Source organism: Trichosurus vulpecula, chromosome 5 (genome assembly GCF_011100635.1).
Source record: "Trichosurus vulpecula isolate mTriVul1 chromosome 5, mTriVul1.pri, whole genome shotgun sequence".
Classification (NCBI taxonomy): Eukaryota; Metazoa; Chordata; class Mammalia; order Diprotodontia; family Phalangeridae; genus Trichosurus; species Trichosurus vulpecula.
In genome coordinates, this window is record NC_050577.1 from 218,191,844 (window position 1) to 218,218,071 (window position 26,228).

Genomic DNA, 26,228 nt, shown 5'->3' on the forward strand with positions numbered 1-26,228 from the left:
TTACTGTTATTATTAGATTCTTGTGGGTTAGGAGGGCCTGTGATTTCTATTTCTATAATAAGTGGGGCTTTCTACACGCGGCAGACTGCAGGTTTACCCAGGGCATCAACTAAGAGAACCCTGTCATAGTTGATTGCATTGCAACTCCAGAAGTATATCCTGTATTCCACTCATCGTCGGATCAGAGACCTAGGGACCCAGAAGCCTTCCGACCCACTCATTTTATAGGTGAGGAAACTGAGGCCAGATGAAGTGGGATTGTCCCCCAACTCCAAAGGCAATTCAACAAGCATTTATTAAGCATCTATACAAGATTCTGGAGATAAGAAGACAAAATTAAACCATTCCTGACCTCGGGCTTCCTTCTCCTAGAAGGAAATAATAACTTGTAAACAGATAACCAAATACAAGCATATACTAAATGAATACAAAGAACCTGGCCATGTACTGGAGTGAGAAATATTAATAAGTGAAGAAAGTTAGGAAACAATCATTAAGCACCTACTGTGGCCTGGGTGCCATGCCAAGCAAAAGGAAAGACATCCCCTGATGGCCAAGGACCCAGGACAGACCTCTTTTCTAGGAAGGAGATGGTCCTTGAGCCATGCCTCGAAGTGGGCAGAGGTTAGGAAGGAGTATCTTCTGGCCGTGGCACAGGGGCAAGAGAGAATGCCCGCCTCACCTAAGGAGAGCAGCAGACAGGCCAGTCTGGTGGAATGTCGGGTATGGGAGGGGGCCTCGAGTAGGATCTGCCTGGAAGGATGTGGCATACAGTCAGTATTCCAAAATCTGCATCCGTGGAGGGATCTGAGATTTTTGCACATTTCAATGACAAGGGAAGACGCCAGATTCAAGCCCAAAGATCCAATAACTTGAAGAGAATGTTTTGCCTGCTTTCTAGGTTTAAAATGTTATTTATAATATATGCAAATAAATACAGTGATATTAGCTCTTCTTCTCTCTTGCCTTTCCCATCCCTGTTCTCCCTGAAGAGCATGCCATCTTAAAGGAGAAAATGTTTGGTGTAGGATGGTGGTAGAGTCCCAAAGAACACTGGCATGGAGACACAGAGGACCTGGATTCAGATCTCATCTCTGATGCTACCACCTTGGGCAAGTCGCCTTCCTAAGCTTCCATTTTGCTCATCTTGAAAATGAGGGAGTTGAACTGGACAACCACTGGGTCCCTTCCAGCTTTTAAGATTAAGCCATGACCCCTTTACAGCAAGGGCTTCAGTTTCCTCATCTGTAATAAAAGGGGGTTGGAAGAGACAGCCCCTGATCTTAGACCAGCTCTATAGTGAGGATTCCCCCAGACTTGGTTTCCTCATCTCTCAAAATGAGGAGTTTGGGATAGATGATCCCTGATGTCCCAGAACTCGCCCGTAGTTCAATATCTGTTGTCTTTGAGGAAAGCAGAAGAGCAAGCACTGGCTTTGGAGTCACAGAGGCCCTGGGTTCAAATCTCAGCTGTAACACTTCGTACCTACAGGACCTTAGCAACCTGCATGGACCTCCTGTCCTCTTGGGTGCAACAAGGAGACCACGTGACCCCTGAGGTCTGGATCCATGTAATCCCGTGATCTTTCGATTCCTTCTCTTTCTTTGACTTCACCACCAATTTTACTTGACACTTATTGGCTGTGTGAACTTGTCTGAGTCTTTTCACTTCCTCTTTCCCTCAGTTTACTTATCTGCAAAACGAAGAAGCTAGACCCAATAGCCTCTGCAGTCCCTCCCAATTTTAAATCTGTGATCCTGAGACTTACTATACTGTGTGACCTTAGACATATCCATAAAATGAGTGGATTGGATCAATGGCCCCAAAAATCCCTGCCAGTTCTCGGTCTATAATCTCATGAGCCTATGAACTCCAGAGGCCATTTTGTCCAACAAGAGCCAGAATCCCCTCTATAACCTACCTGACCTCCAGGGATGGTGAGTTCACGCTCTCTCATGGCACTTTTGGAAGCTCTAATTGTCAAGAAACATTTCCTGGCATCAGACCTACCCCAGGGCCTCTACATCTTCTACCATTGGTCCTGCACCATCAGAATGAGCTTTCTTCCCCTTGACTGCCTTTCTCAAAGAAAGCGATTGCAAGCCCCTTGAGTCTTCACTTCTGAAGGCCGGTTGTCCCTAATTCCTTTTACCAGTTCGCAGATGGCATGAACTCAAGGCCCTCCACTATCTTGCCTTCCCCTCCGCTGACTGTTCTCTAATGTATCAATGTCTCCCCTAAAATGTCAGGCCCAGAACAAAACATAATACTCCAGCTGTCAAATGATACAGACAGAGCACAGGAGTGAGCCCAGGCAATTTTTATGTCCTGGACTCCTTGGGCAGCTAATCCAATGAAGCCTATGGGCCCTTTCTCAGAATCTTATTTTCAAATGCATCAAATAAAATACAAAGGATGGCAAAGGAAATGAATTATGTTGAAATAGTTATCAGAATTTTTTAAAGTTTTCAGACCCCAAGTTAAGAAACCCTGATCAAATGAGAAAAGATTTGTAAAAAGCCTTTAGTGTCTGGCATATAGTGGCACTACATAAGTACTTATTCTTTCCCCTCTCTCTCCCATTCCAGACCCCATGTCTGTCTTAAATAGAGCTGAATAACACACGTTTTTTGGTTGCTGTATCAGACCACTGAGTCCTATTGAATCTGCAGTCCATGAAAATCCCTAGATCTTTTTCAGAAGAACCATTGTGTCGCTCTGCCTCTCCTGTTTCTAAGTGTGATGAACCCAAACATGAGACTTGGCGTTAATCCCTATTAAAATTTCATCTTACTAGTTTCCTCCCTGTGTTCTAGCCTGTCTCAAATCTCTTTGGATCCTGACTCTCCAGTCATTTGGCTCCAATAGCTTTCTTCTTGGTTTATGTCATCTGCAGATTTGATAAGCGTTACTTCCAAACCTTTACCCAAGACATTGATTAAAATGTTAAACCCCGTAAAGCCAAGAACAGCTCCCTGGAGCACTTCTCTTGAGCAGGGATTTTCTTAACCTTTTCTGGATCATGGAGTCCATTAGCTGTCTGGTGAAGCTTCGCAGAATGATGGTTTTAAATTTGTAGAATAAAATGCATGGGATTACAAAGGAAATCAATTCTATTTACATAGTTATTGACATTTTTTTTAAGTTCATAGACCCCCAGGTTAAGAACCCTTACTCAAGAGATCTCCTTCCAAGTTGAAATTTAATGATCAATGACTACTTTTTGGGTTACAGCTATTCAGCCTGTCCCAAATCCAAACCACTATACTATTTTCTAGCCCACATCGCTTCTCATCCACAGGAAAGTAGGAGAGATTTTATTCAAATGCTACACTAAAATCTAATTGTAGTTTTCCCCTGATCTGCCACTCTAGAAACCATGTTGAAGAAGAGAATGAGATGAAGTCCGGCTTGACCTGTACTTACTGAAACCATGCTGTCCCTATGTGATTGCTGCTTCCTTCTCTAGATGCACACCAACTATCCCTTTAATCATGTGTTCTGTTGCCACGAATTGAAGTCAAACTCACAGGGGCTACAGTGGGCAGTCATTCTCTCCCTTCCTGGGAAATCGCAATTTGCCCTTGTCCAATCTGAGAGCACCTCTGCACCCGTCCAGCATCCTCTGAAGGCCTCTTATAATGGCTCAGTCCTAAAGCAGTACCATGATTCTAAGACAGGCAATAGCAGCAGGCACAAGAGGAAACCTCAAGATGGAGCGTTTAAGGACAGAGGGTAAAGCCAGCCTGCCTTAAACAAGGTCCTCTGCCCTAGGCCAAAAAGAAAACTAAAAGAGTACTAGCAAGGCAGCTAGGTGGTACAGTGGAGAGAGAATCTGCCCTCGGACACTTACTAGCTGTATGACAAGTCTCTTAACCCTGGGCAAGTCACTTAACCCTGATTGCCAATGATAACTGACGCATGTTTCATCTCGATAAATTGGAGTCCTGTGTGACATACTGAACAGCGAGTCAAACTGTATCCTGAAGATGCAGATTTAAGTCCAGAGCCTGTGATACAGACTCTGTAAATAACCCTGGGCTTTGGGTGGAGTCACTTCACCCCAAAGCCCCCAGGCAGCTCCCAGATCTATGAGTTAGCTATTTTAGACCTCCATTTGGTGGTGAGGTTCTTAGCACCAAGAGGTCCTCTGCAGTGATAATAACACCGGTCTGGTTCCTATCCCCATGCCGGATGATACAGCATTAGGATGGCTACCTCCATAAAGAAATTTATTCTAAGGAAGACACAATCTAATTATATATTGACCCTGGGCTAGTCACGTAACCTCTCGATGCCCCAAGTAAGTCTCTAGGACCACAAATTGCAGAGTAGCCACCCAACTATGTTAGTGGGGGCAGGCTCCTCAGGGGTAATTCCCGCCAGCAATGAGATCACAGTTTTGGACAAAACAAAAATCTGAACTAAGTGGGCTGAACAACTTCCTGGTTCAAATCTATACTGGACAATATAAACACCAGTTCACAACTGCTTAGCTTTGACTGGCATTCCCAGAAGCCTAGATTTAGGGCTGGGAAGGACCTTAAGAGGCCATCCAGTCTGGCTCCTTGCCCTGGTCAACTGTGGATTAAAGCCATCTGGGTGCCCTGCACTAGAGAAGTCACCGGCAGGCATACAAATGGTGCGCTGGGTGTGTTCTTTCCACAAGCCAAAGCCTCTGTTTCCATCTCACCCCCTGCTTACCCATTGGCTGGTAGCAGCAGGACAGGGAAGTTGATTTTCAGCCCCCAGGATGATGGGGAACAGCACAGCCGGGGTGGAATGTGACAGCATCCACGCCCCACACATCCACACCCCACTTCATCTCATACCTAGCATATGACTACAGCGTCAAATCATCACATCGACTAAGTCAACGAAAGAAGCATATCAGCTTTAATGTTCCAGCATCCGGTACAATGTCAACGCTGAGTCATTGATATTTGCTTGCTGCAGCTTATAAAAACATCTCAGGACTTGACTGCTCCTACTCTGGTGGTGAATCTCCCTGACTTCTGGAGTCTGAATATGGTGAATGAGATGGATAAGTCACAGGGTTGCTCCTGTAGAGGGATTTTCCATGCTGGGCATGCTCTACCCTGATCAAATAAATCCAGACCGTTCCTTCCCCACCCCAGCACCTCCCACCCACAAAAAAAAAAAAGTGAGTCTTAAGGTCCAGCAGATAGAAGGCACAAAGGATACATAATGGACTGTGGGACCCAGTAGAGTCCCCTAACCACCCCCTCCATCTTCAGTGTTCTCTGTAAAATGGAAATAACAGTCACTGACCTCAGAGGTTCGATCAAATGACAACAAAGAAGAACTGTTTTTAAACCTTCAAGCACTAAATGAATGCTAGCTATTATTTTTTCCAGTTCTGAAGAAAGCACTTTGGGTAGTGCTATCCAGCTACTGTTGTTTCAGGCGAAGGGAATGGAATCTGGGAACTTGCATTCTGGTCTTCATTTACTCTGACCTTACTCCACGTCAGGATCTTGGGCGGTTTCCTTCCCTCCTCTATCCAGATCAGAGGCCCCTTCATGCTCTCGGACTGAGTGATTCTATTACTAAGATCATAGGTTCAATGCCTCTCAGAAATCCTCCAGCCAACCCCCTCATTTTATTAGAAGGAAATTGGGCCCCAGAGATGGAAGGTGAGTGGTCCATGGTCACACAGCAAGCAAGAGTCAGAGGCAGAACTTGAACCCAAGTCACTGACACTGGGACCTCAGTCATCTTAATCATCTCAGACCCTCTGTCCCTTTGCACAGGCTTTCCTCATTCCTAGGATGCTCTCCCTCCTCCCCCAAATTCCTTCAAGGCTTAACTCAGATACCACTCCTACCATTTGCTAGCGCTTGCACTCCCTAGAAATTATTTTGTATTTATTTCCTTAGAGGATTAGAGATTTATATTTAGAGGGGACCTACAGACACAACCCTCATTTCAGAGCTGAGGAAACTGAGACCCCAAGAAGTTAAGCGATTTGCCCCAAGTCACAGCTAGTAAGTGTCTGAGGCAGGATTTGAACCCACGTCTCTGTGACTTCAAGTCAGGCACCTGACCCACTGAACCAGGCTGCCTCTCACTACGCAATTGTGTCGATGTTGTTTCCCCACTGTGGAATGTAACCTCCTCGAGGATGGAGTCTGTCTTTTGTCCTTGTATCTCCATCACCCGGCACATAGTTGGGCTTCAAGAAATGCTTGTTGAATGACTAACTGAAGAAATGAAAAGGCAAGCTTCCTCTGAAGGTCCAGGGGTGAAGAGGGATGGGCTTATCTGGTCATATTCTTGGCCTGTTAGAACCAGACTCCGAAACCGTGAGATGCAAATACCCAAGCGGCGCGTAATGCGACCGCCCCAGACTCGTTTCAGACCATTCCCAGACTCTGGCCATTTCTGCCACTTTTTTTTTTAAATACTCTAAGAACAAAGGAGTCTCGTGGGAGGGATTTCTCCGACCGTCCTCCCTGGCTGGCAGTCTCCACATTCTCTCTATTCCGAGCCCTAGAGATCCGGACTATTCCCGAACCATTTACCTGCCCTTCGTTCCGTGACGTTTTTGCTGAGTGAGAAAATTTCAACGGTATAAAAAAACCCGTTCTGATGTTTTGTAACCTCTTCCTAATCCTCACCCAGCACGCCCTCTCTGTCACTACTTGGGCACCGACTCTGGGGAGGCCAGAGTGAACCTCCCTCACTCACATAAGGCTCTTTTAAACTGCGGTGGGCACTTCCCTCTCCTTGCCTAAGCCTCGATGTCTTTATCTGAAAAAATAACCACCCCAAGCATTGATGGGATACTTTAACGTCCACAGAGAGCCTCATAAACAGTATCTCATTTTATCCTTACATCAACTGCAGAAGGGTAGATGCTATTACCATCACCTCAATTTTACAGATGAGGAGACCGAGGCAGGTGCGAGGTCACGCAATTTGCCCAGGGTATCTCAAAGCAGATTTGAACTCGGGTCTCCCTATCTCCTGATCTGTCCTCAGCCTCCAAGGCTCCTAGTTTTCTTGACTCCCAGGTCGAGTTGGAATAGGTACCTATAAGAGCATCATTCCACACATAAAACAGGCTTCACTGTGCAGTGGAAAATGTACTAACTCAATCCCACTTCTCATGATATTGTTTACTTGACTGTCTGGGCTCAGCTCCCTCGGATGTAAAATGAAGAGGTCAGCCTCCCTCTGTGATGTGGATGCCTAACAATGGCAGGAGCCAGGGAAGGATCCTCTGCCGAGGACCCCTCCTCCATCCACCGCTCTAAAACTCTGGGAGCCCAACCAAAGCTCAGAGCCCCAGCCAGACAAGGTGAGGCTTCAGAGTCAAGGCATGGAGGATTATGACCAATGGACCATGAGCCCAGAGGCCCGGACTCCACTCTGACACGAAGGTCACCTCTGCCCTTCAGTTTCCTCACCTGTAAAACATAATACTCTCTCAGGCCCTATCCAGCCATGAAATGATAGGAGTCTAGCTGTGGCTAAGCTTATTTCTAGCCCCTGTGGCTGTCCTGAAAAGCTCTCCCAGGGAGGAAGAGGCCATCTGGCTGAGACATCTGTCACCAATGACTGCCAGAGCTGTTGGAACCGATCTGGCTCACTGGACCTGTCTCCTCCTCCTCCTCCCCCACTGCCTCCCATGTGCTGGGAAGAAGGTCTAGAGAATACAGAGCTAGACTCAGGAGGCGAAAGCCATGGGCCGACCTTGTGGCTGGGCCACTCATGGACTGGGTAACTCTGGGCAAACTCCCTAATCTCTCTGGGCCCCAGCTCCCCCATCTGTAAAAGAGAAGTATTTACACTACCTGCCTCACAAGGCAAAACTGAGGAAAACACTTGGTAGATTGTGAAGTGCTCCATAATGTAATGGCTAACATTTATATACCACTATGTATATATGTGTGTGTGTGTGTGTGTATATATATATATATATATATATATATATATATACTTACACATACTAGAGATATATATATAAATATACACATACATATACGTATATAAAATCTCATTTGATATTATGCTAAAGATGCATGCTCTTTTGTTATCACCCATGCTGAGGACTCGGTGGTAGAAGACAACTTTCCCCAAAAGAGTCAATAAACAAATGCTTATGAAGCACCTCCTTGTGCCACGCACTGCACCGGGCCTGAGAGACACAAAGACAAACATTAAACACTCCTTGCCTTCAAGAAGGTGACGAGGAAATAAGGAATAGCTAGCATTTATAAATTAAATGACTATAATTTTTCAAAACACTTTACCACTATCATCTTATCCACAACAACCCTAGGAGATAGGTGCTGTTAGTATTCCCATGTTACAGATAAGGAAAATGAGGCAGATAGCAATTAAGTGACTTGCCCAGGGTCACACAGCTAGTAAGTATCGGAGGCTGGATTTGAACTCTGGTCTTTCTGACTCCAGCCCCAGATCTCTGCCTATTCTGGTGCGCTCTAGCAGTCCCAACTAGGATGACAGAAGATATTATCTACACCTCCAGGGCCAGTCTGGGTTTATCCAGGTACAATCCAGAATCTGCCCACAGGTCTGTGGAATAACCTACTTTTGCCAGGGAGGAGGCCTGGAGTAGCACTTGGGTTAGAAATCTGGCATCGGGAGCACTGTGCCGGCTCCCTTCGTGGTCCACCAAACAGTCCTAATCCCTGTTCTCTTTTCCAATTAACGGGAAACACTGACAACGAGGCTTCTGTGTATATCTGTCTGGCCTAACGGTGGGCCTTGTCATTCATGAAAGGAGAAGGCTACGTTCTCAGACCGGTAGATAGAACTCTAGTTTATTTTATTTTTTTGATAGAACTCTGTTTTAGAGAAAAAGATACTGGATTTAAAAAAAAGCTTTGAAATAAACGATGTGTGGGGTTTGAAACAAACCCAAATGATTGCGAATGGATGAGCAAACTGTGGTATTATAAATATTTTCACCCACCTGCCCCAGCTTGAAATTACTTTGTATATAGCTGGGGCACTAGGTGGCGCCATAGTGCACAAAGTGCCAGACCTGGAGTCAGAAGACTCTTCTCCCTGAATTCAAATCCAGCCTCAGAGACTTATTAGCCATGTGATCCTGGGCAAGTCGTTTACCCCTGTTTGCCTCAGTTTCCTCATCTGTAAAATGAGCCAGAGAGGGAAATGGCAATCCATTTCAGTATCTCTGCCAAGAAAACCCCAAGATGGGGTCACACAGAGCCGGACACAACTGAAATGACTGAACAACAATGCAGGGAGGGAGCAGACTGCGAGATCTAGAGGCCAAGGTCCAGAGTTCAAATCCTGACTCTGTCCAAATGGTCATGTGACTTTGGATAAGGCAGTTCCCTTCCCCAGGGCCTCACTATACTCATTTATAAAAAGGGTTTGAACCAGATGGTCTCTAAGGTTTCTTCTAGCACCAGATCTATGATCCCATGAGAATTTCAATTGATCTACTCAACCTTTCTTAAAAAAGCACGGATTTGGATTTCCCAAAACTAATAAATACAGCATTTTTTAGGAGCCAATACAGCACATGATATTACAAACACAGAAACCAGTCCAGGGAGTCCAGTGCAACGGAGAGCAGTGGAGCGCTGGTTTAGAATCTCAGCTCTGATCCAGACCCTAGAGGACCTTCCCCTCTAGGTACTTCATTTCTCGGAGCCTCAGTTTTTCCATCTGTGAAACAGGTATAGTAATACCTTCAATAATTGCTGTGCGGCCTTAAGCTAGTCACTTCTGGAGCTTCAGCTTGTCTCTAAAAACAGGATTGATGATGCTTTCTGAATTCCCCCCATTATCTCTAGGTAACTCTAGGACTATCTCCAATTTATCCTGTCTATGTCTCCTTTGTATATGGTTGTTTGCACATTTTGTCTCCTTCATAGACCATAAGCTCCTTGAGGGCAGGGACTATCTTTGCCTTTCTTTGTATCTCCTGCCTGGTACACAGTAGGTGCCACATAAATGCTTGTTCCCTTTCCCTTCCTTCCCTAATAAGTGCTTGTAGTCTTGACTTCCGTCAACTGCTGTGTTCCTAGGCTAGACCCTTCCCCTAAAGTCACCTTCCACTTCCCCTAGTCTATACCACTGCAACCTTAAACTCATCGACCTTTCTGAGCCTCGGCTTCCTCTTGCTGTCTGTGAAATGGGCATGGTATTATTTGTTCTGCCCAGCTATCAAGGACATGATGAGAATCAAAACACTAATAAGGTGTGTAAATGTGTTTTTCCATTGAAAAGAATGTTGAAACAGAAGTTCATATGAACATACAGGCCCCCTTGAAATCCCTGACCAAACATCCAAAGCTGCCCCGGCAGAACATTTCTCCTTTGCTTAGTGTTCTCAATGGAGGGGAAAAGAATAGTAATGTATGTTTCCATTATGACACCCGTTCCTATTTCATGGGGATTCTCCTTTGGGTCCCAGGGACCAGAAGCATGGCCATCCAGAATGAGCCAGCCTTTGTCTTGGCTCAGACGGACGGGTCCGTACCAATCAGGCCCCAGAGGGACACACGGCTCTTACCTGTGCTGTGAAGAAGGCTGGAGTGAGAGATCCTGAGGGAAGGGCTGGGCTGTTGAGGGCAATGGAGCCTATGTCGTTGCTGGACAGGACCAGCGGCGGGGCAGAGATTTCCAAACCTTTGGGTTTTTTAGCCTTTGGGGGGAGAGATGGCGATTTTGTCTTGGAGCCTGAGGAGAGATTCAGAGGCTCCAGAGAGTCAGAATCCCGGCAGCTGGACTCCAGGAAGAGACTTCTGGGTTCAGAAGGAAGTGGGGAGTCCGGGGACAGGGAAGGGGACCGAGAGGAGGATGGGGAAGTGGAGGAAACACTGGCTGCACCTGGCAACATTAAGGAGGAGATTTTTGCTGAGACTGAGGAGGTCAAAAAGGCTGAGGCAGCCGCAGCCTCTGAGGTGGATGGCAGAGACACCACAGGCCTCATGAGTGGTTTCTCTGTCTTGTTAGTCACAAACCTGATGACCGTCCTGACCTCGTCCACTGGAGGAGCAGCCCCGTCCAGTGGCTCCTCCAGCTTCTCCATTTTAATGGGCTTAAAAGTATCTGGCTGGTTCTGGAGGGAGTTAATGGTGAAGGACGAGTAGAGGCCCGAATGGATGTACTCATTCCGGCTGGCACTTTTGAGGGCCGACAGGCTGTGCTTGTGCGGGTCTCGGACCTCGGAAGGCACTTTACAGTCACCATCCTGCAGCAGGAGGCTCTCCCGACTCAGCTCCACCGCATGAGGGTCCATTTTGAGAATCTCAGGGAAAGAGACAAACTTGTACACGAACTTCTGGCCAATCACCTTCTTGATGATGTTCTGTGGACACAAGAGGAGAGGTTGGAAGCATCAGTACAAGATAGCAGGTGGGGTAGAAGAGATGGCAGGGCTGCAGAATCAGATGGGGAAGAAATTACTGCTGTAATGCTCAAGTTAGCTCTGGTCCTCTTTTCATGGTGCTTCCTGGTCCTAAGAGGAGAGGAAAGGAGAAAGAGAGAAAAGGAAGGAAAGGGAAGAGAAAGGAAGGGAAGAGAGGGGGAAGGAAGAGAAAGGGAAAGGGAAGAGGAAGGGAAGGGAAAAGTAAAGAGAAGGAAGGGAAGAGAAGAGAAAGGAAGGGAAGAGGTGAAAGGAAGAGAAAAGGAAAGGGAAAAGGAAAGGAAGGGAAAGAAAAGGAAGGGAAGGGAAGAGAAAGGAAGGGAAGAGAAGAGAAAGGGAAAAGGAAGGGAAGGGAAAAGGAAAGAGAAGGAAGGAAAGAGAAGAGAAAGGAAGGGAAGAGGGGAAAGGAAGAGAAAGGGAAAGGGAAAAGGAAGGGAAGGGAAGGGAAGAGAAAGGAAGTGAAGAGGAAGGGAAGCAAGAGGAAGGGAAAAAGAAAGAGACAGGAAGAGGAAGGGAAAGGGAAAGAGATGGGAACAGAAGGGAAAGGAGAATCAAATCAAATTCTCTTCTATGGAGCCTTTAAAGCAAGAATATAAATCTCCAAAATTAACATCTTTCTTAAAAAATCTCTGCTAATATTTAGAGTTGGAATTCCTAAGCATTAAGACAACACCCAGATATCAGCCTCCCTCCTCCCCTTGGGCCACTTCTGTTCACTGCCAGTACCTTGGGCTCTAACCCACATTTCCACCAACTTGATTCCATTGACTGCACCTGACCTCATCCTCACACTCATGCTAAATTGATGCCAAAAACAACTTGCAAAACTTCATGGCCAACATGCGTTAAAAGTGCCCCTAGGCCTCATGGCCAAAGTTGTGGTCACTGCCTCAGGGGCAACTAGGTGGTGAAATGAAGAGAGGGCCAACCCTGGAGTCAGGAAGATCTGAGTCCAACTCTGGCCTCAGACACTTCCTAGCTGGGTGACCCTGGGCAAGTCACTTCACTCTGCCTCAGTGTCCTTCATCTGTAAAATTAGCTGGAAAAGGAAATGGCAAACCGCTCCAGAATCTTTGCCAAGAAAACCCCAAAAGGGGTCATGAAGAATGGAACATGACTGAACACAACTAAACAACAACAACCATCACCTCAGAGGCATCCTTGATTTCTTTATAGGACCATAGGTTTCAAGCTGAAAGCAAGTAACTTAATATGGAGGATCTTAAATCCAAGTTAAAAGGGGCATTTACAGATTGTCTAATGTCATTTTACAGATGAGCAAACTGAAACCCATAGGTTCAAACAGTGGGTCAGCAACATCTACTAAGCACCTACTGTGTGCCCAGTACCATGGTAAGTACTGGGGTAACAAAGAAAAATTTTTTTTTGAAAAGGAGCCTACAGTTTAATGGAATCTAAGACTTGAGGAGGCGGGGAGGCTCTGAACACTGCCTGTGTTCTGTCCACACCCTTATGCTGTAGTCCAGGTGTGGGGCTGACTCAGTTTCTCTTCTAACTTCATTTATAGATAGAGACAGAGTGGTATGCTAGATAGAGTTCTGCACCCAAATCCTGCTTCAGGTACTTACTGAAATGTTGGTTTTTGTTGATGGTTATATTCATTAACAACAACTACAAAGAAGACAGAAAAAGAAAAGGCTTTCAAATGAGAAAGTGGGGTAGATGGTAGAAGCTTCCACCATAAATAACCACAAGGTCAGGACCTATCAGATGTGAAGTGGAGTCAGGAGACAGGGGAGCTCACTGGTCGCCTGAAACATTTCATAGCGATGAATGAGGGGATGGATGCTTTTTGTTGCCTGGCAACCTGGCAAGAGGTCACCTATAGCAAGCTCCACTAAGTAGCTCACCATGGTTTCAGGATGATCAAACACATCTGTTCTACCTGGTAGGCATTGAATCAGCTCATTTTAAATTCTCCATTAAATTTTGATTCACAAGAAATGGCTGGCCTGTCCATATGGGTATTTGGAGAGAGAATAATGGAATCGGAGATGGGATACAATTATGGCACCAGAGGAAATGAAAATTCAACCCAAAGGGAATACATTCCACTCCGGGGTGGGAAAGCTAATGATGTCTTTGGAATATCACTTCGACTAGAGGTTTTAGATCGAAACCCTCTAGTGAAAAGGACTAAGACTTTGCATGATTATGCATGTGGGAAGATGCCAACAGAATCCTTCACACCATTAATAACAAGACAGTGCTTTCCCCCTCCTCCCATTAAAACCCATGTGTATTTATTTCTGTTGCCTTATAAGTACTTTCTAGGGTTATTTCATAGAATCAAAGAATCTTAGAAATTGGAAAAGATTCCATGGGTTGAAAAAACAAAGACTCCATGGGAGGCCTCATACAAGTCCTATCAAACACATGAGTCCCCATATCTTCCACTAAATATAATATCCCAAAGAGGAGGAGACCCACCTTCCATTTCCCTTGTATTCCTCTTTTTGACTCCACCTCATGTCATCTTCATCCCCACCCCTTCCCCACACCCCACTGTTCTATACCCAGTACAGATGAGGTACTACAAAGATGCTGATGACAGTTGTGAACTGGTCCAACCATTCTGGAAAGCAGTTTGGAGTTATGCCCCAAAAGTCACCGAACTATGTATACCCTTTGACCTAGCTGTACCACTACTAATTCTAGAGATCAAAGAAAGAAGAAAAGGACCAAAATGTACAATAATATTTCTAACTGTTCTCTTTGTTGTAACAAAGAACTGGAAACTAAGGAGGTAGCCTCTTGGAGAATGGCTGAAAAACTTATGTAGTATGAATATAATGGAGTACTATTACACCATAAGAAATGACAAAAGGCATGGTTTCAGAGAAACCTAGGAAGACTTGTGTGAACTGATGAAGAATTTACATGTGCAAGATCAGAAAAAACAATTTATAGGATCAGAACAACACTATTAAGGGAAACAACTCTGAAAGACTTAAGAACTCTGATCAATTCAATGACCAGCCAGGATTCCAAAGGACCCATGGTAAAGCATTCTCTCTATACCTTCTGAAAGAGAGGTAATAGATTCAAGATGAAGAATGAGACGGGACATTTTTGGATACGGCCAACAAGGGGATTTATTTTGCGTAGCTATGAATATTTGTTACAAGGACTTTGTCAGCTCCTTGAGCATGGTAGTTTTACAGTCATGTCCAACTCTGTAACTCCATTTAGGGATTTTCTTGTCAAAGATACTAGAGTGGTTTGCCATTTCTTTTTCCAGCTCATTTTACAGACGAGGAAACAGAGGCAAACAGGGTTTAGTGACTGAGGCCAGATTTAAACTCATGAACATGAGTCTTCCTGATTCCAAGCCTAGGGTTCTATCCAATACTCTTAAGAACTTTGAGACTATAAATTACAGAAAAGGTTCTGCCTTGCATTGGCAGATGGAATTTCCTTACCTGGAAGTTCCCTATACTAATAATACCGTGAATCTTGTTCCTGTTCCAAATATTGTTATTATTATTTACTCTTGTTCATATTTAATATTGTTAACAATTGAGTTTTTTATTTGTTCTTTTTATTTCAGCAAAAACTTTTAGAAAAAGTACTTAGGCATTTATTAGGCAGATCTGGTTTAGACCTCTCTGATGAGGTGGGGAAATGTGGTTTTATTCAGTTGGAACTAGACAAGAAATAGATGTGAGGCCCCCAGCATATGACACCTAACATGGCCAACACTTGACATTCACTCTGGAGAAGTCCCAAAAAGTCAAAATTAATTAAACAACATCAATGGGGGTGGGGTGGGGAGGGGGAGGTCAGGTATGAGCAATACTGGAGTGCCAACCCCATCCTTTGGTTAGACAGACATTATGGTTTACAACACAGGAGTCTCATGTCAGACTCTATAAAGTGATGCAAATGCTAGCCAGATGAGACAGCTGATTGTGTGTGTGTGTGTGTGTGTGTGTGTGTGTGTGTGTGTAAGAAGTACCGGGGAGGGAGGCATTAACATTCAAAGTCAGTGCTCCAATACTTAGCATTGTTCTTATATCTCCTCTGAGGCTGGTACTGGCACACCAGATTCTAGGAATGAACACAATGTCCCATAACCAAGATGCCCAAGGGAACCCCAAGAATAGAAAATGAGGAAACGAGGAAGCTCATGGTTCCTATGTTAACAGGAACCCAGTTATCCAGAGATCACCTGGAATGCTTGAATGGTGAAGTCACTAGGACTGCAAATCAAAAGCAGGCCGTAAGTCCCCCCGTGCATCCGAAAACCAAGGATACACGGCTCGACTCAAGAACACCTTTCTTGTTTAGAAGATAATCATAGCTAACATTCATAAAGGATGGGTGATTTGAACCTCAGGTCCACATGCTGGAGGACCACAGAAAGACTTCAGGGGGTCTTGGAGAAAGAAATACATCTTAATTTCCATTTAATTGGTTTCTGTTGTAATCTGATATATTTTATTCTAAGCATTTAAAAACATTATGAGAAAGAAAGAGTCCACAGGCTTCCCCAGACTGCCCAAAGGGTCACTGACATAAAAAAATCCAAATAGCTCTCGCACATTTGCAAAGTGCTTTACTCCTCCCAACAGTGCTATGATCATTCTCATTTTACAGATGAGGACATCAAGGCAGACAGAGGTTAAGTGACTTGCCCAGGGTCACACAGCCAGTAAGAGTTTGAGGCAGGATCCACACTCAGGTGCTGCTGCTGACTTCCAGTCCATTAGGACTTCCTGGGATCACGTGATCACGGCCTCAGAGGCCAACTAGCCCAATGCCTGCATTTAACACAAGAAGCAAGAAAAGCCCAGAATGATTAGAGGTGGGGCTCAAACCCAGGTCCTCTGCCTCCGAAGGTGGTGCCCCTTCCACTGGCCTCAGCATACCAAGCTTAGAAAGATGAATGAGCCAATATAGCTTACTGATCATTTTGATAAAATTAATATTACTGTGTCTCAATACCTAAAACTTTTTTAAAACTGCTATTAAATATTAATAACATATAATAATAGCAACAGGGGAGGAGAAGGAAGGGGAGGAGAGGAGGGAGGGGAGGGGGAGGAGGAAGATAATGACTATAATGATGAGTGGGATTAAATCTGTGGGTTCCTCAGTATAGGGGATTCTCAGGTTAGGAAGCTCCCTGGTCTGATGCAGGTCAGCACCTTCTCTGTAGTTTATAAGTGGACAGAGCATTGTCCTTTCTGATTATACCAACAAAAAAGTCCGAATGGATTCCAAGTTGTCCTTTGTCCCATCAGCCATCGCCCAGCCCCACCTTGCGTACCCAAGGCCATTAATGTACATGCCCTCACACTCACTTGCAGACACCAACCCTCTTTCCAACATCTAAGAATATAACAGGCCAGCAGATAGAAGCCTGAACTCTTGTCTCCAGCTCTCTCCTCCCAGCTTGAGTTGGCCGACTCCCTCAGCTCCAAGGGGGCCCTTTCTTGTGGTCTGCAGTGGGACTCTGTTATTCTGGCACTGGGAAGCTGCTGGACGTGAGAAGCCAAACCAAAATGAAGCAGCCAAAAGGTCCAACCCCTCCCATCGCCCATGGAAAAGGAGTCAGCTGGGAGCAGGGCAGTGAGGAGGTACTTCCCAGCCTTCCCTGGCCCGCTGCCCCGGCGACGTTTTAATAGACCATATGCTGGGCCTGTGCGCTGTCACCAAAACCAATAGCCGGCCTTTTGGCACACCGACCGCTCCTCACTGGGCTAAGAGCTCACCTGCCTCCTGGCCCTCTATAAACACTCATGATTCTTTTTAATTTAAAGTCTTCTGAAGTGTTAATAAAAATAAAATAAAAAATGGCTCCCCAAATAAAAAAACAATAATTCCCCATATTTCTTCCTACTGGTGGAGGTACTGTTAGCTAGGAGCCAAGTTATTTTAAAATGCCCGCTGTGACTTCTCTGTTCCAGGGATGAGGCCTGTTTGGGGCCTCCAGCGACATCCAGTCTCAGTTATTAACTACCTGACTGATGCTGAGCAAGTTACTTGACCTCTCTGAGGTCTTAGTTTGCCTTCAATTAAAAAAAAAAAGAAGAGGGTGGAGGATGTGGTACTAAGCTGCTTTCATTGATAAGCAGAGATTTAGAGGTAGGGGTACAAGCAGAGGAAGGGAATAAGCATTTATTAAGCACCTACTGTATGCCAGGCACTCTGCTGAGGACTCTACACATCTCTCATTTGATCCTTGTAACCATAGGAAGCAGGTGCTTGAGAAAACTTGAGGAAACTGAGGCAGACATCAGTTAAGTGACTTCCCCAGGGTCACATAATTAGTAAGAATCTGAGACAGGATTTGAATTTAGGTCTTCCTGACTCCAAGCCCAGTCTTCTCTCCATTCAGCCATCTAGCTAGGATTCTAGATTTATGGCTGGAAAGGATCTTAGAGGCCATCTAGCCAAACTTTCTCATTTTACAGATGGAGAAACTGAGGCCCAGGGAGGGAAAGCTATTTGCTCCAAGTTACACAGATAGGATTAGGATGATAGGATCCAAGATTCAGAAGGGACTTTGGAGGCCATCCCCTTCATTTTACAGATGGGGAAACTGAGGGATGTGGCCCTCTGTGGCCATCACTTTCTCTCCCCTCTTAAAAAAGGGAGGGAAGGGAGGAGGGTGTTGTACTAAGGTCACAACCATAGGTGACCTCAGAGCTGAAGCTAGAAGTATCATAGGATCATAGATTTAGCACCGGAAGGGACCTGACAAGCCATGGAATCCATTCCTCACACTGGTACTGTGGTTCTCCTCAACTCTGATAGTCTGTGTCCTAGGATCCCTTTCAGTGCTAATATCCTGTTTTAGGTTCTGAAGCTCTAAGATCCCTCCCACGTCCTGACATTCTGCATCCCAAGGCCCCCTCTCCAGTACTGACATTCCATATTCTAAGTCTCTTTCCAGCTCCAACTTCTATGCTCTAAGGTCCCTGCTAGTTCTGACATTCTGTGTTCTAAGATCTAGCCCTGACATCCCATGTTCCAAGGGCCTGCCCAGCTCTGACACTCCGTGTTCTCAGATCTAGCCTTGACATCCCATGTTCCAAACTTCTTCCCAGCTCTGACATTCTGTGTTTTAAGATCTAGCCCTGACATTCTGTGTTCTAAGGTCTAGCCTTGACATCCCATGTTCCAAACTTCTTCCCAGCTCTGACATTCTGTGTTTTAAGATCTAGCCCTGACATTCTGTGTTCTAAGGTCTAGCCCTGACATCCCATGTTCCAAGGGTCTGCCCAGCTCTGACACTCTGTGTTCGCAGCTCTAGCCTTGACATCCCATGTTCCAAATTTCTTCCCAGCTCTGACATTCTGTGTTTTAAGATCTAGCCCTGACATTCTGTGTTCTAAGGTCTAGCCCTGACATCCCATGTTCCAAGGGCCTGCCCAGCTCTGACACTCTGTGTTCCAAGGGCCTGCCCCGCTCTGACATTCCATGTTCTAAGATGCCTCTAGCCCTGAAAATCCAAAGTCCTTTTTAACTGTGACCTGCCATATACCAAAATCTCTCCCAGCTCTGATCTTTGTTCTAAGGGCCCTGCTAGCTCTCACATTCTGTGTTCTAAGGTCTTTTCTAGCCCTAATATTCTTTGGTTTCTCTGGCACCCCACATTTCCCCAAACTAGCCCTGCTGCTTAGAAACCAGGACATGACTGTACTGTGCTAAGTGCTAGGGATGCAGAAATAATCATGGAACACTGCCTACCCTCTTGGAGTTTACATTCTATCAGAGGGGATGACATGTATGCATATAAACAAATACATAAGGAAGACCTGAGTTCAAATCCACTCAGACACTCACTAGCTGTGTGACTCTGGGCAAGTCATTTAACCTAGTCTTAATGGCAAACCAGTCCAGGATCTCTGTCAAGAAAACTCCATATGGGGTCACAAAGACCCCATAAGACTGAAAAATGACTGAACAAAAACAATACTAATATATGTAAAATAAATACAAGAAAATTTGGAAGAAAGGAGCCCTAGCAGTTGGGAAGGAGGTGTAGGGGGGAGATCCATAAAGAGTATAAAGATTAGGGGCCATGAGGTCGCACAGTGGATAGAGCACCAGCTCTGGAGTCAGTAGGACTTGAGTTCAAATGTGACCTCAGACACTAGCTATGTGATACCAGTCAAGTCACTTAATGCAGATTGTCTCAAAAAAAAAAAAAGGTAAAGATGAATCAGTAAAGAGCTTGAATCGGGAAAAGTTTCATGCTTAAGCTGAGCTTTAAAGGAACACAAAGATTCTAAGGTAAGGAGGGATTCATTCCAGACAAAAGCATAGAGATGGGAGATGGAGCATCATGTGTGAAGAATCCCAAGAAGGCGGGTGTGGCTGGACCTTAGCATGAAGGGGAGGGAAGCAGAACAAGCCTGGGAGAGGGATGAGAGATAAAATGGTTTGTGAGGATCATGGATCGTAGACTGAGAGCTGGAAGGCCATCAGTTCAATCCCCTCACTGTACAAGTGAGGGAACTGAAGCCTAGAGAGGGTCAGTGTTTTACTGGGATTTCATCCCAGGCCTTCTTGGCTCCACGTCTAGCCTCCCTGCCCCTCCATACTCCCTTGCAAGGTCTCAAAACTAATATGTGGCAGAGAGCCAGGTTTCCATCAAACCCAAACTGAGAACGAAAATTAAAAAAAAAAACAAACAAACCCCATTGTTGATTTAGAGGCAGAAAGGCCCATTCCAATCATCCAGTCCAAATCTTATTTACAGGTGAGAAAATGAATAACCTTCAGCAGATACAGAACACCTATCAGCCTTCGTAGCTTTCATTTTCAATGTTTTTGTGGTTCTGTTAGATCTCCTGTAGAACTCTCTGACTTCTAAATATATCCCTCTCCTCCCCTCCTCATAACAAAATTTTTTTAATGAAAGAAAAACAGCAATCGAACAAAGCCAACCCAACTAACCCAAAAGAACTACAATCCCATCAACCCCTCTGGGCCCCATCAGGAAGGAGTTGTTTCCTGCCCCAGCCAGGGAGGGGTTCCCCCCTGGGAGGTAATGCTATCTGGAAGGAATACTCCTTTTTAAATAGCAGATCCTGGTTTACTCGGAGGTTTCCTTGTAGTAACCCTGAGAGGCAGGTGGTACAAATATTATCATCCCCGTTGTACAGTTGAGGAAACCCAAGGTCAGGGTGATGGGTTGACTACCACATTACTAACAGGTGTAGGGGTCAGGATTAGAACCAAGATCTTCTGATTTCAAATCCTGTAGGGTCCACATAGCACTGCCTGCCTCAGCAGAGACTACTGCCCAATGAGAAAACAGATAGATGATAGAGACAGAAGATAAATATAGATGATAGAAAGATAAAAATTATTAAGTATCTATCATGATGGGCAGCATAGGGGAGCGGATCCAGGAACAGCCTAAGAGCCAGAAGACTTGGGTTCAAATCCTGCTTCTGAGATGACTGTGTTACCTTGGGCAAGTCAATTAACTTACCAGTACTCTGGGTACTTCCCGAAGACTGGAAATTGCAAACAAAGTACCAGAATGCAGTACCAGAGAATTTCCTTCCCAGGGAAATTACAGGTCAATTTTTTTAAACTTGCTAGGATACAAATCAATTTTGCCATGAAGGAGCTCTAAACCTTCTCCTTCAGTTGAGTCAAAGACTCATGATATAAAGGGTTTTTGCCACGGTCCTTTCAATGCATACATGAGGCACAAAGGCCTTTTATCTCTGCTAGCCTCTCCATTCCTTAATTAATATTCTTGCAAAGGATTCAGATTTGGGTCAGTTATATGTTAACTATCTTCCTAAACCCTGGACAGGACAGTTATAAATTCTGGATAGAAAATACATCTTGAGCATAAGGTGGGGTAAGAGGCATTGTCTGAGTGAATATAACCAATTGGGATGTTAGGAGGAGAAGAGATGGGAGGGAATGGGGTTGGACGGGAGGGGATGTGGTGGGATTGGAGAAGATGGGGTGAGATTGGAGGGGATAGGATGGATTCGAGGTGATTGGAGGGGATGGGATGTATTGGAGGGATGGAATGGGATTGGGGGAAGGAGGTGAGATCAGAGGGGAAGGGGTGGGATGGGACAGTAGATAGAACAATTATACAGTTAAGAGATCTGTCAGTTTGCCTTCATGGCCAACAGCAAACGTAACCTCTCCATTTTTCCTGCCAATAAAAGCCCAGAAGCAAGAAAATCCATTCTGGCAAAACATGCATCTGTTGCGCTCCAGGCAGTGGTATGATGTAAGTGTTCATTTGGCAAGCTGGTTCAGGCTTTGGCAGCTGAGCCTATAATATGGACATATCCTCATAAACACAGGTTTTATGGCTGATGCTAAGTCTCCAGGCCCCAATCTGGTTTCTAAGCAACAAGCCTAGTTGGGGGGACGTGGGATGCCAGAAAATAAAAATCACAGACTCTTAGGGCTAAAAGAGCTCTTACAACATAGGATGCTGGAGTTCAGAAAGACCTTTAAAATACAGAATATGAGGGCCAAGAGGGACCTTGGAACACAGAATGGCAAGGCTGGGAATGACCTTGGAACTGCTGTTGTTTCTGTTCAGTAGTTTCAGTCGTGTCTGACTCTTCGTGACCCCATTTGGGTTTTTCTTGGCAAAGACACTGCAATGTTTTGCCATTTCCTTCTCCAGCTCATTTTATAGATGAGGAAACTGAGGCAAACAGGGTGAACTGACTTGTTCAGGGTCACACAGCTAGTACGTGTCTGGGGCTGGATTTGAACTCAGGTCTTTCTAACTTTAGGCCAAGCGCTCTTTCTACTGCGCCACCTAGCTGCCAGGGAACCTTGGAATATAGATTATTATATCTGGGAGGAACCTTAGAACACAGAATCTTAGAACCTGAAAAAGACCTTAGAGCACAGAATATAAAAATGTGACAGGGAATCCAGTACGTCAGAGATGAAAGGACCTTTAAAACAAATGAGATATTTGTAAAGTGCCTGTTAGTACAGTGCCCAGTACACAGAAGTTGTTTAATAAATGCTGGTTCCCTCCCCCTTACAATGTGAAATGTCAAAGCTGGAACGGATTAGACACAGAATGAATGAAGCAAGGAAGGAAGGAACAGTTCAGGGAACTTGTAGTCCAAATGGGAGAGAACACACATCCAGGAGGGTTCAGCTGAGGCTAAGGGCTGCAGAGCATAGCATCAAGGCCAACGGCAAGGCCCAGTGGTCCTCCACCTTCCTGGAAGCATCATGGTGAGATGCAATAATTCATTTATCACATCTGCTCATCAAAGCAGCGTCACCAACAATGTCCTCTCTTCAACCAGGCCCAAGGCTGCTGGGAAGGTCAGCTGAGGCCCAAGGCTCATCGTGAGACACAGGTTCCAGGCTCCATCCCATGAGGGTGGGAATGGGAAGAGTTTCAACATCCAGACAGGAAGGTGAAGGGAAACTGGCACAACAGCTGGCAAGAAGGGGAAATTCTGGTGAGATTTGGCCCCTTCACCTCTCTGGGCCTCAGTTTCCTCTCCTGTAAAATGATCAGGTTGGGCTTGATAAGACCGAAGGGCTCTTCTGGCCTGAAGCAATTCTGATGGGTCCTGAACCCCCTGGCAGTTTGGTGAAGTCTGTGGATTGGTTCCTTCTCAGAATAATGTTTTTAAATGCATAAAATACAGCAATTGGGATTGTAAAGAAGCTAATTACATTGCAGAACAGTTATACATATATATATATATGTATGCATATATATATATATATATATTTCAAATCCAAGTTTATACACATCCCAGGTTAAGAACAGACTCGAAGGTCTCTGAGGGGTCTTGCTTCTCTTATAAGACTTGATCGGGGCTGAATGGCCTCCATAATATCAAACAGGACAATCAACGTGTCAGACCCTTGGGCGTTTTCCAAGGTCAGCTACTAATCAATATCAGCAAAAGCTTGGGTCACTGGGCAAAGGCCCCTCTGTTATTGTCCAAAGCCTTGTAGCTGCTGCATTGGGAACAGAAATTCCCATGTATGCTGGGTGTGGATCAGGCCGGCCCAGGGAAGGCCAATGAATACTTAGTTACTTCAGCCCCTTGGATGAGGCCCAGGCCAGTCCTCTGCCATGGAATTTTGTGACAAATAGCATTATTCCCTGATCACGATGGTCCCTCTGTATTCCTTCTTTCCACACTATCACAATAAATTGTGTTGTTGGTTAAAAATTTATTTTTCAGAGTTAAATAATTACACCCAGGCCAGGCTTCATGACACAAACAGTTCATCAAAGGGATATATTATTCATACTAACGTTCTCCTGTCATGACTGCCCACTTAATTTGAAATGAATTATCCAATTAAGTGAGGAAGGGAAGCTTTCTACTTTCCAGGAAAATGCTCAGGCAGTGACTTTACCTTGACCGTTTTTCCTCATACATCACTAATTAACTCAGAAATTGTTTCACGAGGCCTTTGCTTGGTGGAAATGAGTGATGTTTCTGTTGGGAATGTAGCAAGAGAGGGCTTTTGTCCTTCCTTTAACTCTTGGTGGAAACAGAAGCAGCAAAACCTCTCAGCTGTAGCTTGTGCTTAACCTGTAACTGCAGAAATGGAAGAACAGCAGCCCCAGATGTGAGGAAACACACTTCCTGACTTTCATTAGACAGGTGGAAGACTAGAGGTACAAAATGATGCGTGCACCATTAGACAAAGTCACTAAGGTTTTTCTTAACTACTTAGTTGCCAGGGATAAGGGATATATCTGGAAATGACTTTGATGTGAAAAAAATGGAAGGGAGGGAGGGAAGGATGGAAGGAAGAAGGGAGGGAGAGAAGGGGAGAAGAAGGGAAGGAGGGAGGAATAGAAGGAAGGAAGGAGGGATAGAGGAGGGGGGAAGGAGGGAAGGAAGGAGAAAAGAAGGAAGGGAGGGAAGGAGGGAGAGAAAAAAGGAGGAAGGGAGGGAGAGAGGGGAAGGGAGGCAAGTGGTACTCTGTCTGTTCTTCACACACATAGTGCTCAATCTCCCCTCTCTAAGCCTATGCATGGCTTTCCTGAAAGCTTGGAACACATTCTCTCTTCACCTCTACCTCAAAAAATCCCTCTCTTCATTGAAGAAGCAACTCAAGTACCACCTCTTATACTGAGCCTTTCCTGATTCCCAACCACTAATCCCCTCCCTCTCTCACTACCCTGTATTTATTTGTATTTATTCGGTTTATATTTATTCTTCCTATTCTTATATATGTACGTACTGTTACAATGTAAGCTTGTTACCAATAGAGACTGTTTCATTTTTGTCTTAGTATCCCCCAGTGGTGGCACAAAATAGATATCTTAAAAATGCTTGTGGATAGGCTGATTCCTAAAGGCCTTTCCAGATTCCTTTTGTGTTTGCCGTCCTTGTCAGCTAGACACTCTGAGAATCGCAAGTAATCCCAAGAGTCGCCCCCTCCACACTGATGAACCATACCCAGAGAGAAGCCAAAACTTCCAGAAAGTACAGGGAAACAGAGGCCCAACAGAAAGGCCACTCATGACCTCAAACCCAAACAGAAACAGCATGTGATGCCTCAGTTGGGAAGCAGGTTATTATTTTCTGATCAGAAAGCGGCCGGCTGGCCACATCCCCATTTCACAGGGGAAGCTCCAATGATGGAATCATAGAATCCCAAAGTCAGAAGACAGCTAGGGCCCAGCTGGTACAACTGATTCCTGAACGGGAACTCTCTGCAACATGCCTAACAAATAATCTGGCCTTTGCTTAAAGATCTCCAGTGAGGAAGGACCTGTGACCTCTTGAGGCAGCTTGTTCCACATTGAGTTGACACTGAGTCGAAATTTGTCTCTTCTAAAACTACCAACCATTGGGCCTGATTCAGACAGAGGCCAAGCATAACAAATCCAGTTTCAATCCTCACGGTCTTGCAAAGCCAGGGGAATATTGCAAAACAATGTCTAAGCGATCAAGAGTCCAAAAAATTTTACAGGAGCTGTAATCAGCAAGAATTGTCTTTATAATCTGTCAGTCAATAAGCATTTATTAAGCACTTACTATGTGCCAGGCACTGTGCTAAGTATACAAAGTAACATAAAAGACAGTGCCTACCCCCAAGGGGCACATGGTCTAATGGTCATGTACCAACAAGATTCAGACAGGATAAATAGCAGATGATCAACTGAGGAAGGCACTAGCATTAACAAGGTTAAGATAAAGTTTCCGGTAGAAGGTGGGATTTTCACCGGGGCTTGAAGGAAGTCAGGGAGGCCAGGAGGAGGAGATGGGGAGGGGGTACTCCGAGCATGGAGCCATTAGCTGGAGCCCTTTGTGAGGAATGCAGGAAGGCAGCAGCATCACTGGATCTCAGACTGGGTGGCAGCGAGCAAGGTGTAAGAAGATGAGAAAGCCAGAAAGGGGCCATGTTCTAAAGGCCCTTCAGAGCCGAGCAGAAGATTTCATATTGGATCCTGGAGGTAACAGAAAACCACTGGAATTTGTCCAATAGAGGGGGATGTAGTCAGATCTGTGCTTTGGGAAGGTCACTGTGGTGGTTGAACGGAGGACAAATTGGAGGAGGGGCAGACCTGAGGTCAGCAGTCCCAGCAGCTACTGCCATAGTCAAGACATAAAGAGATGAGGCTGTGAATGGAGTTGGGGGGGCAGCCTCAGAGGTGAGATGGGAGCAAAAAGGAGGGATGTTAGGAAGGTTAAAAAAAAAAAGATCTCTCCCTTCGGCCCACGGTTAAAGGACTAGAGAATTTCAACAAACACCTAAGGTGCTCTAAAATCATTTTACTGAGGAACTAATATTAACTGAATCAAAGACTTCCCAGGCTTTCCAGTCTCTTCCCCATGACTTTGGAAGATGTGATACATTG

The 26,228-nt window shown here is 45.1% G+C and overlaps 1 protein-coding gene across 2 annotated transcripts in view; it reads right to left on the reverse strand.

Moving 5' to 3' along the window:
- ELK3 (ETS transcription factor ELK3) overlaps positions 1–26,228 on the reverse strand; it is a 92,466-nt gene that overhangs the window by 13,930 nt on the left and 52,308 nt on the right. For both annotated transcript variants that reach the window (XM_036761441.1, XM_036761442.1), the window contains exon 3: positions 10,541–11,338. In XM_036761441.1, the coding sequence (XP_036617336.1) occupies positions 10,541–11,338 (798 nt within the window). The remainder of the gene's footprint in view (positions 1–10,540; positions 11,339–26,228) is intronic.